Source organism: Gymnoscopelus braueri, assembly GCF_963280865.1.
Source record: "Gymnoscopelus braueri genome assembly, chromosome: 18".
Classification (NCBI taxonomy): Eukaryota; Metazoa; Chordata; class Actinopteri; order Myctophiformes; family Myctophidae; genus Gymnoscopelus; species Gymnoscopelus braueri.
Window position 1 is genome coordinate 50,587,998 of NC_137618.1, and position 17,800 is coordinate 50,605,797.

Genomic DNA, 17,800 nt, shown 5'->3' on the forward strand with positions numbered 1-17,800 from the left:
AATCAAAAGGTCCAGATCTGACATATAACTTAATTAAACATTACAAATAAATTAGTGACATATTTAATAATGTTATAGCTTTAATGTCTTCATATATTTAAATATAAAACAGAAAAATTACTGCAGAATATTCAAAACAAAAGACGCTATTTCTATAATATTTGTAAATATGACATATACATATACATTCTATAATAACGTTTCATATTTAATTACATTTTTATACATTTTCTTAAATAAAAAAGAATAGAGCTACACATTTTGTAATAATTTCACAGCTATTCCATATTTCTTATCGCCTTTGCAAATACATTGCTTTTGAATATTGTTCCCCTTCAAACAGCCTCTGAATGCAGTCCCTCAGGGCGCTACACTAGAACCTTTTCTGTTCTCACTCTACACTCTCCTCCCCAGAATAGGAAACACAGATTAAAACGCCCAACTCCAATCGGTGATGTTAAAAACCTCTAAAAACGTAGTAGTAGTAGTAGTAGTAGTAGTCATGGAAACGTAGTAGTAGTAGTCATGGAAACGTAGTAGTAGTAGTAGTAGTAGTAGTAGTAGTAGTCATGGAAACGTAGTAGTAGTAGTCATGGAAACATAGTAGTAGTAGTAATAGTAGTCATGGAAATGTAAACCGCCACGCAATCACTAAGTCAGCCTTCTATCACCTCAACATTATGGCAGGGGTTAAAAAACTCATGCCTCAGCAGGATTTAGAAAAACCTGTCCATACATTCATCTAGACTACTGTAACTCTTTACATATAGCTATACATTCATCTACAGTAGACTAGACTACTGTAGCTCTTTACATATATCTATACATTCATCTACAGTAGACTAGACTACTGTAGCTCTTTACATATATCTATACATTCATCTACAGTAGACTAGACTACTGTAACTCTTTACATATATACATTCATCTACAGTAGACTAGACTACTGTAACTCTTTACATATATCTATACATTCATCTACAGTAGACTAGACTACTGTAACTCTTTACATATATCTATACATTCATCTACAGTAGACTAGACTACTGTAACTCTTTACATATATACATTCATCTACAGTAGACTAGACTACTGTAACCCTTTACATATATGTATACATTAATCTACAGTAGACTAGACTACTGTAACTCTTTACATATAAACATTAATCTACAGTAGACTAGACTACTGTAACTCTTTACATATATCTATACATTCATCTAGAGTAGACTAGACTGTAGCTCTTTACATATATCTATACATTCATCTACATTAGACTATTTTACTGTAGCTCTTTACATATCTATAAATTCATCTACAGTAGACTAGACTACTGTAACTCTTTACATACATTCATCTACAGTAGACTAGACTACTGTAACTCTTTACATATATCTATACATTCATCTACAGTAGACTAGACTACTGTAACTCTTTACATATAAACATTCATCTACAGTAGACTAGACTACTGTAACTCTTTACATATATCTATACATTCATCTACAGTAGACTAGACTACTGTAACTCTTTACATATAAACATTCATCTACAGTAGACTAGACTACTGTAACTCTTTACATATATCTATACATTCATCTACAGTAGACTAGACTACTGTAACTCTTTACATATAAACATTCATCAGTAGACTAGACTACTGTAACTCTTTACATATATCTATACATTCATCTACAGTAGACTAGACTACTGTAACTCTTTACATATATCTATACACAACTAAAGACCTTTCTGCTTGCTGCTGCCTTTCATTCAGTTCTTGTATTTGTCTCTTTTCTTTTCCATTCTGCACTGTACCTTTTATTTTATATTTTCTACTTATTCTGATCTTCCAGCCCTGGTGACAGCAGAGAGGCGTTGCTATGGAAACCATCGTCAGCTCATTAATGTGTGTCATGTTGCTGCTCCGCTGCGGTGACGGTAAGACGGGACTTTCTGAAAACATATGATTCACATCCTGACATGCTGTGGTTCTCAACCTGTGGGTTGGGAACCCTCGGGAGGTCGAGGGGGGGGACAGACAGTAAAGATCACAGTAAAGTGACAATGTAATGACTTTTAAGACCTGAAAGAAAAGTGAAAAGACCATTACTGCATCAACAGTTATCAACAAACTATACTATAAAAATGGTCAAATAACATACTGTAAAAATAGCTGATCTACAAGCTCACAGCGCCTCGCATTGCAAGGCGTTGTGAGCTTGTAGAATATTTATCTGTGGAACCGAGTCAAACTAAATGTAATGCCTCAACTCTTACAATTCCAAGAGATTGTCAGGTTGGGGGGTCCCCAGTTCAAATATGATTATTGTGGGGGGTCCCCCAGTTCAATTATGATTATGTTGGGGGGTCCCCAGTCCAAATATGATTATTTAGGGAGGTCACGGCCTGAAAAGGTTGAGAACCACTGGTTTAATGCACTGTATTTCAAAACATAGAGAAAAAAAGCCAAAACAATGCAACATTGTTCATGAATTAAAGACAAATGCAAAGATTTTTTTAAAGAATATCATGAATAAATAAATTACATAAATTAGAAAACAAATCTCAAATCTCTAAGAAGTAGAGAAAATAGCCCATCTACACGCTTGGATCATCGGATCTGCTATTGTCACTAGTTTGGGGCCCGGGCAGATGTGTAATTTCTCTTTTGGGTCATGATGAGCTAAAAGGTTTTGGAAGTGGTGCTTTAAAGATCAGTTTTTATTGATAGTTGAAGTGGAGACAGACAGGAAAGAGGGGCAGAGACACGCAGCAAAGGTCGTCGGGATCGGGACTTGAACCTGTGATTTTATAGCCTAGTTCTGCTTTAATGGACGGTGGCAGAGCGGTAGAGTGCTAAATGTGGGGGCCACCAGGCTCCCTCTAGTGGTGGCTGTGGGTGTCATTCACTCTGGAGAAGTAGTTATAGTTACAGATATGAGTGTACTGTCCCTTTAAGTAACTTTATCATTGCTGTCAGGCAGAAACCTTGTATCTCCATAGTTCACCTTGTGTATATATAGTAAATGAATACCATACTTCACCAGGCCAGAGTGACACACAAGGCTAGTGAAAATAGCAAGCTCACAAATGGTAAGTGACTTCAGGCTTTTTGTTCTCTGTAAAGTTGCTTGTAAATATTGGTAGTTAGTTGTGGGTTTGTTTTTTTGGGGCTGGTTTCTAACGTGTAGTTTTTTGGGGGCTGGTTTCTAACGTGTAATTTTTTTGGGGCTGGTTTCTAACGTGTCGTTTTTGGGGGGCTGGCTTCTAACGTGTAGTTTTTTGGGGGCTGGTTTCTAACGTGTAGTTTTGCTTATTTGGTCTTTGCTTCCTAATGTTGTCTAAACCAGTGCAAAACATGTTCATGTCAACATTAATATGTATTAGTCCGCGGACCCCCTGCTCTCTGTCTGTGTCTCTGTCTGCGGACCACCTGCTCTCATGCATTCATGTGTTTTACAGACTTTGACTCTGGTGTATTTGTGTGTGTGTGTGTGTGTGTGTGTGTGTGTGTGTGCGTCCGTGCGTGCGTGTGTGCGTGCATGTGAGCACATGCACGTGTGTGTTTGTGTGTGTGTGTGTGTGTGTGTGTGTGTGTGTGTGTGTGTGTGTGTGTGTGTGTGTGTGCGTTTTCAGGCTTTGAGGTGAGGCAGCCGCCCCAAGTGTCGGTGAGTTTATATGGCTCCGCCTCCATTCGCTGTGAGGTCACAGCGATGTCATCCAATCAGCAGGTGGATGACGTCCGTCTCAACCGCCTACCGGAGTACGTTTGTATTCCTTTTCAGAGAAGATCCGTTATCGGAATCATGTAATTTATGAAACCGACGCTGTCTCACCCCCAAAAGGCATATTGTGACTTTTTGGGACAAATTTGACCAAACGTTAACATGTGGCTTGAAGGGTGGGTGGGGGGTGAGTCACAATATGACTTTTGGAGAATATATGATTTATGATTCTGTCCCTATTGGGCCATAACTTGGACGCCACTGAGTCAGCTCAAAGCGGACTTCACAACGCTCGGCACGGCGGCTCGCTCGCCTGAGCTCGCTCGGCGGTGCCTCCCGTCGTTTTAACAGATTTTTTGTCAGACAAAAATCCCTGGGAACTGGATCTCTGCATTCCTGGAGTGCGAAAGTCCCGAAAAGGCCTATTTGCGACTTTTTTGCCCTCCCTTCAAGTCACATGTAGACGTTTGGTCAATAAGTCACTTTATGCCTTTTGGGGGTGAGACAGTGTTGGAAACACACAGAGTCAAGACATTTATTTGGGGTTCCACTTGCAACACCCTCACTGATTATCTTAAGACAGGGGTCTTCAACAGGGGGGTCCGAGACCCCTAGCTGGTAATTTTATACCAGCTTATGGCAAGCTAAACCCTATAGGCTTGTAATAAAAACTGCAGTTTTAAATAACATATGCAACTTCTTTGAACACTGTTTCAGAGACATAGCGAATTTCATTCTTATTAACTCATTGACTACCAGTAGTTAAAACATTGTCTATAGCTGCCCTTGCCAGCTAGTTCTACTGGATCTCTTCTCCACACTGTTGACCTATCCGCAAACATGGTAGTCAAATCAGCTGATATGTTTCTGATGCCATCAAGTTACTTGACAATAACAAGGCTTGTGGACTGGACTGTATTACTGCAGAACACCTATAGTATGCCAGCTTTAGGCTCTGTCCTCTGCTTGCTATGTGTTTCACAGGCCTCATGGTTCATGGTGTTCTTCCTGAATCCATGTCTGTTCTGTTGGTGCCTGTCCTGAAAGACAAGGCTGGGAAGCTAAATAGCATGGACAATTATAGACCTATTGCCCTTACCAGTGTCTTGTCTAAAATATTGGAAATAATCCTCCTAACTAGGCTGGAGATGTTTGTTCTCACTACTGATAATCAGTTTGGGTTCAAAAGAAAACATATCACTGATTTATGTGCCTTAAAGCAGATAGTTGACAAATACAGAAACCAGAATTCTACTGTATTTTTATGCTTTATTGATGCCTCTAGAGCTTTTGATAGAGTTAACCATGCAAAGTTATTTATGAAATTGATTGATAGAGGTGTTTCAAAATATTTAGTAAGAATACTAGTCTTTTGGTATGCCCGTCAGAAGTTTCAGGTAAAATGGGGCAATTACATTTCTGAACCATTTCATGTCAGTAATGGTGTACGCCAAAGTGGGATTTTATCCCCCATATTGTTTAACGTTTATATGGATGCCCTGTCAATACAGTTAAATGGGTGCAACACTGGCTGTCTTGTGGGTGACACTGTTGTCAATCATCTCATGTATGCCGATGATTTAGTTTTATGTAGTCCATACAGTGCTGGGCTTCAACAATTGTTGAGGATCTGACATCAGACTTTGACATCAAATATAATGCTAAAAAAACATCATGATTGTGAGAAGCAGAGAGGACAGGAAAGAATCCTTCCCTGCTTTTCAATTGTGTGAGAGTCCTCTTTTAGTATGTAAGGAAATTAAATACCTTGGTCATGTCCTCACTGATGATTGGATGGACGACAGAGATAGACAATATAGAAAAATCTATGGACAGGCCAATATGCTGCTACGGAAATTTTCTATGTGTTCTGTTGATGTTAAGTGTTCACTGTTCAGAGCCTATGTCACACCTCTGTATACGGCTCATCTCTGGTACTCGTACAGGGTGAGGAGTTTGCAGAGGCTCAGAGTGGCTTATAATGATGCCATGAGGTTGTTACTCCACATACCCAGATGGCATAGTGCCAGTCAATTGTTTGTGTCCACTGGTGTGCCTACTTGTGATGCACTTTGAAGACAATTGATGTACAATTTTATGTGTCGGCTTGATGTGTCCGTGAACAGCATCATAGACCTATGCAGTTATACTGTAGATACATATCCAGGCTTAGAGAGCATTGGCGTATTAGCCTCTACACTTTTTAATTCATTTACGTACTTGAACATTTTGAGCTGTATCTTTTTATATTATGTGATGTCTTTTTTTCTTCTTTTTATATGGACCCACAGGTCTGAAATAACGATTATATATATAATCTTAGTTCTACTGGATCTGTTCTCCACTAGTCTTAGTTCTACTGGATCTGTTCTCCACTAGTCTTAGTTCTACTGGATCTTTTCTCCACTAGTCTTAGTTCTACTGGATCTCTTCTCCACTAGTCTTAGTTCTACTGGATCTCTTCGCCACTAGTCTCAGTTCTACTGGATCTCTTCTCCACTAGTCTTAGTTCTACTGGATCTCTTCTCCACTAGTCTTAGTTCTACTGGATCTCTTCTCCACTAGTCTCAGTTCTACTGGATCTCTTCTCCACTAGTCTTAGTTCTACTGGATCTCTTCTCCACTAGTCTTAGTCCCTCCCTAACATTTTAGTCTAGTTTTTATTTGTTGACGAAATCGTCTTAGTCTTAGTTTTAGTCATTGTAGCTTAGTTTTTATTAACTTTTTTATTTAGTTTTCATCAGTGAAAAAAGGTAGTCGACCGACATTTTCCGTCATAGTTTTAGTGGATGAAATGAACACTGGTTGTGTGTGTGTGTGTGTGTGTGTGTGTGTGTGTGTGTGTGTGTGTGCGTGCGTGCGTGCGTGCGTGCGTGAGTGCGTGCGTGCGTGCGTGGCAGACAGGGAGCAGCAGTGATGGTGTGTCAGAAGGACAGAGCTGACGGTAAGGACTGTCAGTGGTACGAGGAGAATAACACCAGCTTTGTGTTCGTTCTGCTACACCTGGATGACAAGGACCTGCAGGAGACCAGGTAGGGCTTAAAGTAACTAAGCACTGTACTTAGTTACAATGTTGAGGTGCTTTTACTTTACTGGAATATTTCCAATTTTCATTTTTTTTTTACTTTTACTCCGCTTCATCTCAGAGGCAAATATTATACTTTTTACTCCGCTCACAACGCGTCGCGATTGTGAGCTTGTAGATCTGCTATTTTCAAAATATTTTAATACATTTTATACATATGATACCTTGTTAAACGGGACATTCTGCACAATGAGTACTTTCACTTTTGGTACTTTAAGTATATTTTGATGCCAATACTTTTGCTTGTAACAGAGTATTTCAGCAGTATTGAAACATTAAGTAAGCTACTTTTTCCACCACTGGCTGTGAATTTTCGGTTATCTCTCGATTCTCGATTCGATTCCGATTCTTTGGGGTTAGGATTTGTTTTTACTTTTCTTTACGATGTTTAATCGTTGATGATAAGAATTGCCATTTTTACATGAATGTATTTTTCCCAACACCCCTAATCAGTGGTGGAAAGTAACTAAGTACATTTACGTAAGTACTGTACTTAAGTACAATTTTGAGGTATTGTACTTTACTTGAGTATTTCCAATTTCCAATACTTTTACTTCTACTCCACTACATCTCAGAGGCAAATATCTCCACTACAATTATTTGAAAACTTGTTACTTGTTACTTTACTTTACTTTTCAGATATAAATTATGATATTATGAAACATAAATTAACCACTTTAGAAATATTTTATACCTAGGCTATTTGAAAATAGCCGATCTATTACTTAGAATTGAGATAGTTATTTTCAAACATTTTAGTACTTTTACTTTTGGTACTTTAAGTACATTTTGATGCCAATACTTTTGTACTTTTAATCAAGCACATTTAGAATTCGGGACTTTTACCTGTAACAGAGTATTTCTATATTGCTAAGTATTGATACTTTTACTTGAGTAAAGAATTTGAGTACTTTTTCCACCACTGTCCCTAATACCAGGTACGAGTGTGAGGTCACCGCACGCCAAGAACAGCCAGTCCTACACAAGACCGAGAAGGGAACGCCTACAACACTGATTCCAGGTCAGTCTCCACACGTTTCCATAGGGGAGCTAAAAGGGCTTATATGGGCATCACTTCCTGTAGTCAGTCATTCAATAGGCGCTAATTTACGAAGATACACCATCCCGATTGGAGCCGCTAGAGGCTTCTATGTTTACTGGTGCTATAGATCTATGTTTACTGGTGCTATAGATCTATGTTTACTGGTGCTACAGATCTATGTTTACTGGTGCTACAGATCTATGTTTACTGGTAATATAGATCTATGTTTACTGGTGCTATAGATCTATGTTTACTGGTGCTATAGATCTATGTTTACTGGTGCTATAGATCTATGTTTACTGGTGCTATGGGGATCAGGCACAGTGACGAGTCACCGTTAACTCCGCCCACTTTCGACGCCATCTTACATGACCAGTTTGATGCTCTGCTACATCACTCTGTAGTCCTATGCTTGTTGACAACAACACTATGGAGATCAGATGTTGGAGATCAAAGAAACGTCATATGGCTTGGGTGTCAGCAGACGAAATAACATAACCTTCAACAACATTACCAAACACATATAGGCTCTCTACCTGTGCTCCAACAAGCATGACAGCACACAATAAAAAATATAAACATCTGTTGTGCTGATCAGATGGAGTCTCACAGAGCAGAGCCCTGGCTAAGTGGCTAGCGGCTAAGCTAGCAGTTTTAATGGGAAGTTTGCGGCCGTATTAGCTACATCTGGCATTTAAAAAAAATGCTATCGAATATCTTAAATACAATGAGATTGAGCTAACAAAAAAAGTTTTGTTTCTTTATGTGTCCAGTCTGAGAAAAGTTGTCTAGCGTGGGTGGCTCACGGTGGCTGCTATAAACAGGGACTAAACAGGGATAAAACTATATTTTATTTCGGTTACACAATAAGCAAGAAACTTTGTTCTTTTTAGGTAAACCAGCCTATGAAATGAATGATTGTGACTCTGACTGGGCACCGTCATTACATCTGGGGCACAGATGTAATGACTTTTTTCCCCCAGGTAGCATGCCTTTGCGTCCACGTTCAGCCTCTCTCTGTATGGTATCTCTCTGTCACGCATTGTCTGGTCCATCTTCTGTCCTTTACCAATACATTCGTTGTAGTGTATGCGTTCAGGACACGTCTTGAGTAACTGTCAATGTTGTTGATACGAGCTGTTGTTATAGTGATCATCCAAGATGGCCACCGGGACTACGTCCTTCTGGGCCTGGCCACGCCTTTCGCCCGATCCCTATAGATCTATGTTTACTGGTGCTATAGATCTATGTTTACTGGTGTTATAGATATAGAGCTATGTTTACTGGTGCTATAGAGCTATGTTTACTGATAATATATATCTATGTTTACTGGTGCTATAGATCTATGTTTACTAGATCTATGTTTACTGGTAATATAGATCTATGTTTACTGGTGCTATAGATCTATGTTTACTGGTGCTATAGATCTATGTTTACTGGTTATATAGATCTATGTTACTGGTAATATAGATCTATGTTTACTGGTAATATAGATCTATGTTTACTGGTAATATAGATCTATGTTTACTGGTGCTATCATATAAGAGGCACCTGGGTGCTTGTTGAACACTTCACCACTAGATGTCACTCTACACTCACTTACATCACAGAAACACTGATCAAAATGTCAATGTCAATATGTCAATATGACCTGAGAAAGAGCCAAGTGAGGTGTTGTGAGCTTGTAGATCTGCTATTTTCACAATATTTTTCTGTGGAACCGAGTCAAACTAAATGTAATGCCTCAACTCCTACAATTCCAAGAGCTTGTCAGGGTGGGGGGTCCCCAGTTCAAATATGATTATTTTGGGGGGTCCCCAGTTCAAAAAATATTATTTAAAAAATGATTATTTGGGGGGTCCCCAGTTCAAAAATGATTGTTTGGGGGGTCCCCAGTTCAAAAAATATTATTTAAAATATGTTTATTTGGGGGGTCCCCAGTGCCAATAAGATTATTTTGGGGGGCCTGAAGAGTTTGAGAACCACTGCCCTATAAGGGTCCCTGACCCCCTATTGAAGACCCTTGCTTTTTAACTATTTCATGTTTTTTTGTTTTTTTAGGATCCACAGAGTTAAAGGAAGTGTCGGTTCCTGAGAGCTCCTCTCCACTTCCTTTTCCTGTTCCTTCCTCTTCCTCTTCCTCTTCTTCCTCCTCCGTCCCTCCTCCTCTTCCTCTGCTGAGGTGGATTCTGATTGGCCTGCTGGCTGTGATGTCACTCTACAGCTGTTCCATGACCTTCATGTACATTAGACTGAGGGTGAGACAGCTGTCTGTCTGTCTGTCTGTCCGTCTGTCCGTCTGTCCGTCTGTCCGTCCGTCCGTCCGTCCGTCCGTCCGTCTTATTCATTTTATTTTATTTTAAGGTCATTTATTTTGTATATAACATAATATATTTTAAAATCAGGATTCTTTGAAAATAGCCAATCTATAAGCTTACAACACGTCAGCGTTCTCTCTAACGCTCTGCTCTGTATTATAATCTATCATTGTCCAGATCTGTCATCAAATCATTTCCGTCTGGCGGACGTATTTTATTTTCTGCCCATAAAGTGTATTAAACAGAGAAGGTGAATATAAAGTTTATTGTGTGTGTGTGTGTGTGTGTGTGTGTGTGTGTGTGTGTGTGTGTGTGTGTGTGTGTGTGTGTGTGTGTGTGTGTGTTTTCAGGTCACACGCGGTGAGGAGCTCTATGATAGGCTGACGATGCAGGTACTGAACTAAACCCACATGTGTCTGAACATACAGTACTCTATGTGTACTTTATACTGTACTGTATGTGTACTTTATACTGTACAGTATGTGTACTTTATACTGTACTCTATGTGTACTTTATACTGTACTGTATGTGTACTTTATACTGTACAGTATGTGTACTTTATACTGTACAGTATGTGTACTTTATACTGTACTGTATGTGTACTTTATACTGTACTCTATGTGTACCTTATACTGTACTGTATGTGTACTTTATACTGTACAGTATGTGTACTTTATACTGTACTCTATGTGTACTTTATACTGTACTGTATGTGTACTTTATACTGTACAGTATGTGTACTTTATACTGTACTCTATGTGTACTTTATACTGTACTGTATGTGTACTTTATACTGTACTCTATGTGTACTTTATACTGTACTGTATGTGTACTTTATACTATTTATAAACCCTACACACACGTACATAATGTTAAATAGCTCCATATTGTGAATGTAAGAATGATTTCTGTTTCTCTCTCTCATCCTCAGCCCAACCACACCCGGCCCATCGTGAGACATTATTATTATTATTATTATTATTATTATTATTATTATTATTATTATTATTATTATTATTATTGGTTAGATATAAAGACCATGTAGAGTCCTTGGTCATTTGTTATCATGTTATTGTTATGTTATGTTATGTTATGTTATGTTATGTTATGTTATGTTATGTTATTGTTCTCATGTTATTGTTATGTTATGTTATGTTATGTTATGTTATTGTTCTCATGTTATTGTTACTTAGGCTTTTGACCACAATGTTAACACATTCACTGCCAGGGGCTTTCTAATGCTGAAAGGTAGCTTCTGCCAGCATTTTAAAGCATTCTGACACATTTTTCAAGAACCACAGAATATTTATCTCCAGTTGATCGATCCCCTTGCTAATCACGGAGGAAATCACTGTGCTTCCGTGAAAAAAAAAATGTCATTGTGACCTCCCGTTCTCTTGTTATAACCAGTTGAAAATAGCATGTTTCGCCAAAAATACATAGTAAAACACAGGAGCCGAGATATACAGGATTTTAAAGTAATAAGTTAACCAGGAAGTGAATGGAGCAGTAAATCTTCGGATCACGTTATCTTAGGTTCTGGACGATATTTTTTTGTTTTCTTTTTTTAAATGACGGAGATGTCCGTCAATGGCAGTTAATTTATTAAAAATGTGATTTAGATAGCATGTTATTTAGACAGATGCTATAGATTCATTGTTTACCTGGTATCCTATAGTTGAAAATGTACAGATTATTATATTGATAGTATATTGTTTAGACTGATGCTAGGTTTATTAACCATAGACCCCGCCCACTCTCTTCGTCTGGTGTTGTAAATGTGTACCTAGGGTTTATTCGGTACAAAAATGTATTGTCCAATGAGAGTCGGAGGTGGGGGTGGGGATCCCTTGTGATTGGTTTAGGGAAATTCTAAACCAATTCTAATTGGTTTAGGGACATTCTAATCCCCTCCCCCTTGTAATGGCCTACACTGGAGCCAATGTCAGACTGAAGCTCCATCGGGCCCGGCGCCACGGGGGTGCCTGAGGGGGCCTGGCACCCTTAGTTTCAAATTGTGCCCCCTCAGTTTATGTTTTAAATTTATTTTTTGGGGGGAAATTAAATTTTATTATTTTGTTATAATATTTTTTTTGTTAAAAAATCGGTAAAATCAGGCAAAAATAATAATTAAAATAACCTAAGCCTAACCCTAACGCGCGTGCATGCGTCGCCACTGGTGTGCACCCTCACAATTTTCAACTGCACCCTTAGTCATTTCATCTTGGCGCCGGGCCTGAGCTCCATGCAGCATCAGGCTGATAATCAGGCTAGGTTTACCTGGTATCTTAGTTTACTGAGACACTACAACAGTAAGTCCCCAGCAAGATGTGTTAATACAGCATCACAATCATTTTAACCACTTCATCCATTTATATGTTCGCTATTAAAAACATAGCAGATCTAGCTTGTGCATCTGCTATTTTTGAAACATTTTTGAAAAGATATATATTTTCTTATTTTTGTTAACTTAAATCTTCTCTTCTGGAGGTCCCTGGCACCAAACACTTTCAAATGGGGGTCCAAATACATAGCTATCATGTTGAGGGTCCTTGACAGGAAAACGTTTGAGAACCGTGTCTCTGCATTATCTGTATGTGTTTACATTAAGTATGTAGTACTGTAAGTCACTCTGAATAAAATGTGTTTCTATATCTGTGTCTCCAGTGGAACAGAGGAGACCTGGAGTTCAACTCCACCTATGAAGACATGAGGAAGCCCCCCCAAAGAGGCCTCCACCCTTCAGCACCCCCTCTGGCTAACGGGATGGGGGGGTTCAACCCCTCTGGCTAGCGGGGCAGAGGTTCAACCCCTCTAGCTAGCGGGCTAGGGGGGTTCAACCCCTCTGGCTAGCGGGCTAGAGGTTCACCCCCTCTGGCTATATACTGATAACATCAGGTATCTCCGTATATGGGCACACAAGGGACACAGATCAGACAGACAGACAGACAGACAGACAGACAGACAGACAGACAGTATGCGTTCGCTCCCCAGTCGGCCGGTATACCCGAAGGTAATAAATAATAATAATCCCAATAACAGTGTTGATTTAGTTTTAGTCGTAGTCTTTTGAATGAAATTCCATTTAGTTTTAGTCATATTTTAGTCACCTGAAATGTTTTAGTTTTTGTCTAGTTTTAATCGACTAAATATCATAAGATTATAGTCGACTAAATCTACAGTTGATTTAGTCGATTAAAATGTATTTTGGCGGTGCCTCTGAATGGCTGATTTTACACTTGGTTGCGTGCTGGAAATAGCAGATCTACAAGCTCACAACGCGTCGCAGCGCGACGCGTTGTGAGCTTGTAGATCTGCTATTTTGCTATTTTCAGAGCGCAACACCCGAGCGCAACCAAACATAAAAGTACTTGTCTTTTAGTTCTACTGGATCCCTGCTCCACTAGATCCCTCCCTGACATTTTAGTGTAGTTTTTATTTGTTGACGAAATTGTCAATATATTTAGTCATAGTTTTAGTCATTGTAGCTTAGTTTTTGTTTAGTTTTCATAACATTTTTGTCGGTGAAAAAAGGTAGTCGACGAGCATTTTCCGTCAGCCCAATGATAAATCTGATGGTTCTCTCTTTCTTCATGTTACCATGGATTCATTGTGATGATCAGACACTGTATGACATCTCTGCTGTTTTCTTTACCATTTTAATAGAGCAGTTGTTCTCAACCTGTGGGTCGGGACCCCCGGGGGGGACCCCCATAACTCTGAGAGTGTACAAATGGTCCATTTGGTTCCATGTGTACACTCTCAGAGTTACACACCCGTATGGGTCCATTTGGAACCCCCTCAAGGACCCATGAGGGTCCCTGGACCACAAGTTGAGACCCACTGGTGTAGCAGAGTGTTTCCTCTGTTTGAGCAGAATGGAACAGAGCCTTCATTAGTATCATTATTAACAACCTATGTTTGAGCAGAATGGAACAGAGCCTTCATTAGTATCATTATTAACAACCTGTGTTTGAGCAGAATGGAACAGAGCCTTCTAGTATCATTATTAACAACCTGTGTTTGAGCAAAATGGAACAGAGCCTTCATTAATATCATTATTAACGCCTGTGTATGAGCAGAATGGAACAGAGCCTTCATTAGTATCATTATTAACAACCTGTGTTTGAGCAGAATGGAACAGAGCCTTCATTAGTATCATCATTAATGGAACAGAGCCGTCATTAGTATCATTATTAACAACCTGTGTTTGAGCAGAATGGAACAGAGCCTTCATTAGTATCATTATTAACAAACTGTGTTTGAGCAGAATGGAACAGAGCCTTCATTAGTATCTTAAGTAACAACCTGTGAAGGAAGTAAGGAAGAGGCCCACTTTCTTTCCAACATGGCTGCTGTGCATAGAGTGTATAGCTGCTAGTTGCTTGTTTACAGTGGTGTAAAGTACATTTACTCAAGTACTGTACTTAAGTACAATTTTGAGGTACTTTTACTTCTACTCAAATACATCTCAGAGGCAAATATTGTACTTTTACTCCATTACAATTATTTGAGAACTTTAGTTATAGTTACTTTGTAGATTTTGATTATTTTTATAAAACATACATTAACCACTTCAGCCCTATATACATTTCGGCCATTTGAAAATAGCAGATCTACAAGCTCGCAATGGCTCGCAATGGCTCGCAATGCGACGCATTGTGAGATTGTAGATCTGCTATTTTCAAAAGATTTGTATACATTTGAAAACTTGAAATGGGACATTCTGCATAATGAGTACTTTCTATATTTGGTACTTTAAGTACATTTTGAATTCCGGACTTTAACTTGTAACAGAGTATTTCTACATTGCAGTATTGATACTTTTACTTAAGTAAACAAATTGAGTACTTTTTCCACCACTGCTTGTTTACATGGACTTGCTGTTGAAAAGGTTGTCTGATAAATGCTTAGCTGTTATTAAAGATACTTCTTGTATTAATTAATGTGTTCACCGCCTCCTTCTGTTGGACCAGGGGTTTGAGGGTCGCTGGGGCACCACAAACCATTGGTTCTCAAAGTGGGGACCAGGGACCCCCAGTGGTCCTTGAGGGGATACCACGGGGTCCCCAGCAAAATGTGTTAATATATATATATATATAAATGTGTTAATATATGTGGTTGTTTCTTTTTATAACCTTCAATAATTAACTTCCTGTTGATTTTACTATATGAAGATCCAGATCCGGATCCACGGATCCAGTCCGGGTTTTCTTCTTAATAAAAATTGTAAAAAAAAATGAAAGAAAACAGTAGGCCTACTGGGTTTGGTGATGTTCTATATTGTCTGAATCAGCTTTGTTTGTGTTCGTTTATGTGCTAAAAGAGTGACTTTGAGATCTGTTTAATCGTACAATGTAAGTCAATGAGGAGCATATTTTGAATTAACAATTTCTAATGAATGGAGCAATTATGTTTGTCCACCTTTGTTGTTCCATCATGGTAAGGTAACTACACAACCCAAACCTCTACCAAAGAGGTCTTGTCCTTTAACCACTTGAACCCCATCATACCTAATCCAACGGGAACATTCAACAAACACAGCCGATCTACAAGCTCACAACGTGTCACGTTGTGGCGCATTGTGAGTTTGTAGATCTGCTACTTTTGGCAAACTTATATATCTGCTATTTGTATACATCTTGTATATTTTAGCCTGTAGATCTGCTATTTCTATCAAGTATAAAATATGGTTAAAGTGGTTAAAATGATTGTGACGCTATATTAACAACTTTAGTTGGGGACCCCCTAGAGTTAGAAAAATACCATAATGTCTTCTTTGCATTTCTTTCTGCAAAAAGCAATACATTTTAAACCCGTTTCATCATTTCAGGAACTGTGCGCTCCCTGACGCCAGATGACACGTGACGTTGGCGCAGCTAAACCCAGTATAAGGCGCCGTGCAACGCTAGAGACGGCCATTCTTTTAACTGATTAATTCTGCATTCTCAACCAAAAGCAGCCAAAGCTACAGTATAGCCAGCTAGCTCATGTTAGCCCGAACGGGGGGAGTAACCGTTAGAGACGTTTTATGAGCAACTTTTAGAAGCTCCTTCAATATAAAATAAAAACAACACAGACCAGTGATTGGAGAGACCCCCCCCCCCCCCCCCCCCGCATCCTCCCTGAAGAGGTCCATACTTCCATCCACTCATGTTGAGGAGTCCGGTATCCCTCAAGAAACGAAGGAAAGACGCTCCTTCGTCACAATACAAAAGACGTCGTCTTGGTCTTCTTCGGCCCCCAGGAAGTACCTCTGCACGGACAGGAAGTACCTCTGCGTGGAACGGTCTCCGGTCCGGAGCTCCGGTCCGGAGCTGCCGTCATCCAGGCCGAGCCCAGAGCGGCTCCTGAACAGCATTCAGCAGGAACACAAACACATCCAGAGGCACAAACATCTGGACGGAGGCTGCTGGCTGTCAGAGGAGGAGTTCCCGCCCTGGGCGTCCGTTATCGTGGCTTCCTGTGCTTCGGAGGACGTGCCGGGAACGTCCGGCGGAGACCTTTCTCCCACCAGGAGAGAGCAGCGGCCGATGTTCCCTCTGAGACACGTTAGAGAGATAAGGATACTCCTTCTGTCACTTTTTAATCGCCCATCAAACTTTTTTTATTGATTTGACATATCAAACGATATCAAATTGATATTAGATTGTTATCAGTAATTTTAATCAAAGTTTGATATCAAATTGATATTAGATCGTTATCAGTATGAATAAATCAAAATTAAAACAATATAATGAATAGGTCAACGGTTTTTCCCGCTTTTTAAATAATTTTTATTTAAGCGGTAACTATGGGGCCAATTAAAATAAAGCTCCGCCTCTTTCAAGCCCCTCCCCTCACGGTGGCTTTCTTTAAATAGGGGAGTCAGCCCTAAATATACTGACTGAAAAGGTGTGAAAGGTGTTGAAAGAGTTAAATAATAATAAATACCTAAAACAATAATAACATAAAAAAAGAAATATGATCTTTAGGGGGTCTGGTCTGAGCGTTGAGTTTTGTGTGTGTGGTGTGTCTATTTATAGCTGAAAACTAGTGTGGCTTTACTGTGGAGTTAATAATTAACTGCTTACAGTATGTTTGAACATGTTTGGTGTAATCAGCTGTGTGAATCCCATAGTTCATGAGAACGATGATACACTTTGCGATCACATGTACGTCACGTCACTATAAATTTAATCCTTACAAATATTCAGTAAAAATTATGTCATACCGCTATTTATAGCTGAAAAGTAGTGTGGCTTTACTGCGGAGTTAATAATGAACTGTTTATGTTTTAACATATTTGGTATAATAACCCCATAGCTCATGAGAATGATGATACACTTTGTCACTTTGCGATCACATGACCGCTACTTTAAATGTAATCCTTAAAAATATTCAGTAAAAATTACGTCATACCGTAAGACCCGCCCTCCAATTATAAACGGTGAAATAAATCAGGTTATGAAAAAAGTTATAATGAAATGTATAATGAAATCAAGTACATGTTTTATCTACTATGTATGTAGGATAGAGTTCTAGTTTAACACTGGTTCACAGGATATTCAACATCACCATGGTACATGGGTACGAATGTATGGATGGATATATGGTTGAGCCCCATTTAAGCCTTTTATTGTTCCGT

The 17,800-nt window shown here is 39.1% G+C and overlaps 1 protein-coding gene across 7 annotated transcripts in view; it reads left to right on the forward strand.

Annotated features, from left to right (window-relative positions):
- Positions 1-14,341, forward strand: part of LOC308073804 (uncharacterized protein) — a 14,636-nt gene extending 295 nt beyond the window's left edge. The window contains exons 2-10 of one of the 7 annotated variants that reach the window (XR_013932046.1): positions 1,857-1,941; positions 3,640-3,766; positions 6,629-6,760; positions 7,752-7,834; positions 9,917-10,113; positions 10,524-10,565; positions 11,105-11,125; positions 12,841-13,415; positions 13,479-14,341. Coding sequence is in view for 6 of the 7 variants with exons in the window: in XM_080412962.1 (XP_080269088.1) it covers positions 1,884-1,941; positions 3,640-3,766; positions 6,629-6,760; positions 7,752-7,834; positions 9,917-10,113; positions 10,524-10,565; positions 11,105-11,125; positions 12,841-12,966 (786 nt within the window). In the remaining variant the exon portion in view is untranslated. Of the gene's footprint in view, positions 1-1,856; positions 1,942-3,639; positions 3,767-6,628; positions 6,761-7,751; positions 7,849-9,916; positions 10,114-10,523; positions 10,566-11,104; positions 11,126-12,840; positions 13,436-13,478 lie in introns of those variants that run through there. The other 6 variants (XM_080412962.1, XM_080412964.1, XM_080412963.1 and 3 more) reach the window with 6 other exon arrangements.
- Positions 14,342-17,800: the final 3,459 nt, after the last annotated feature.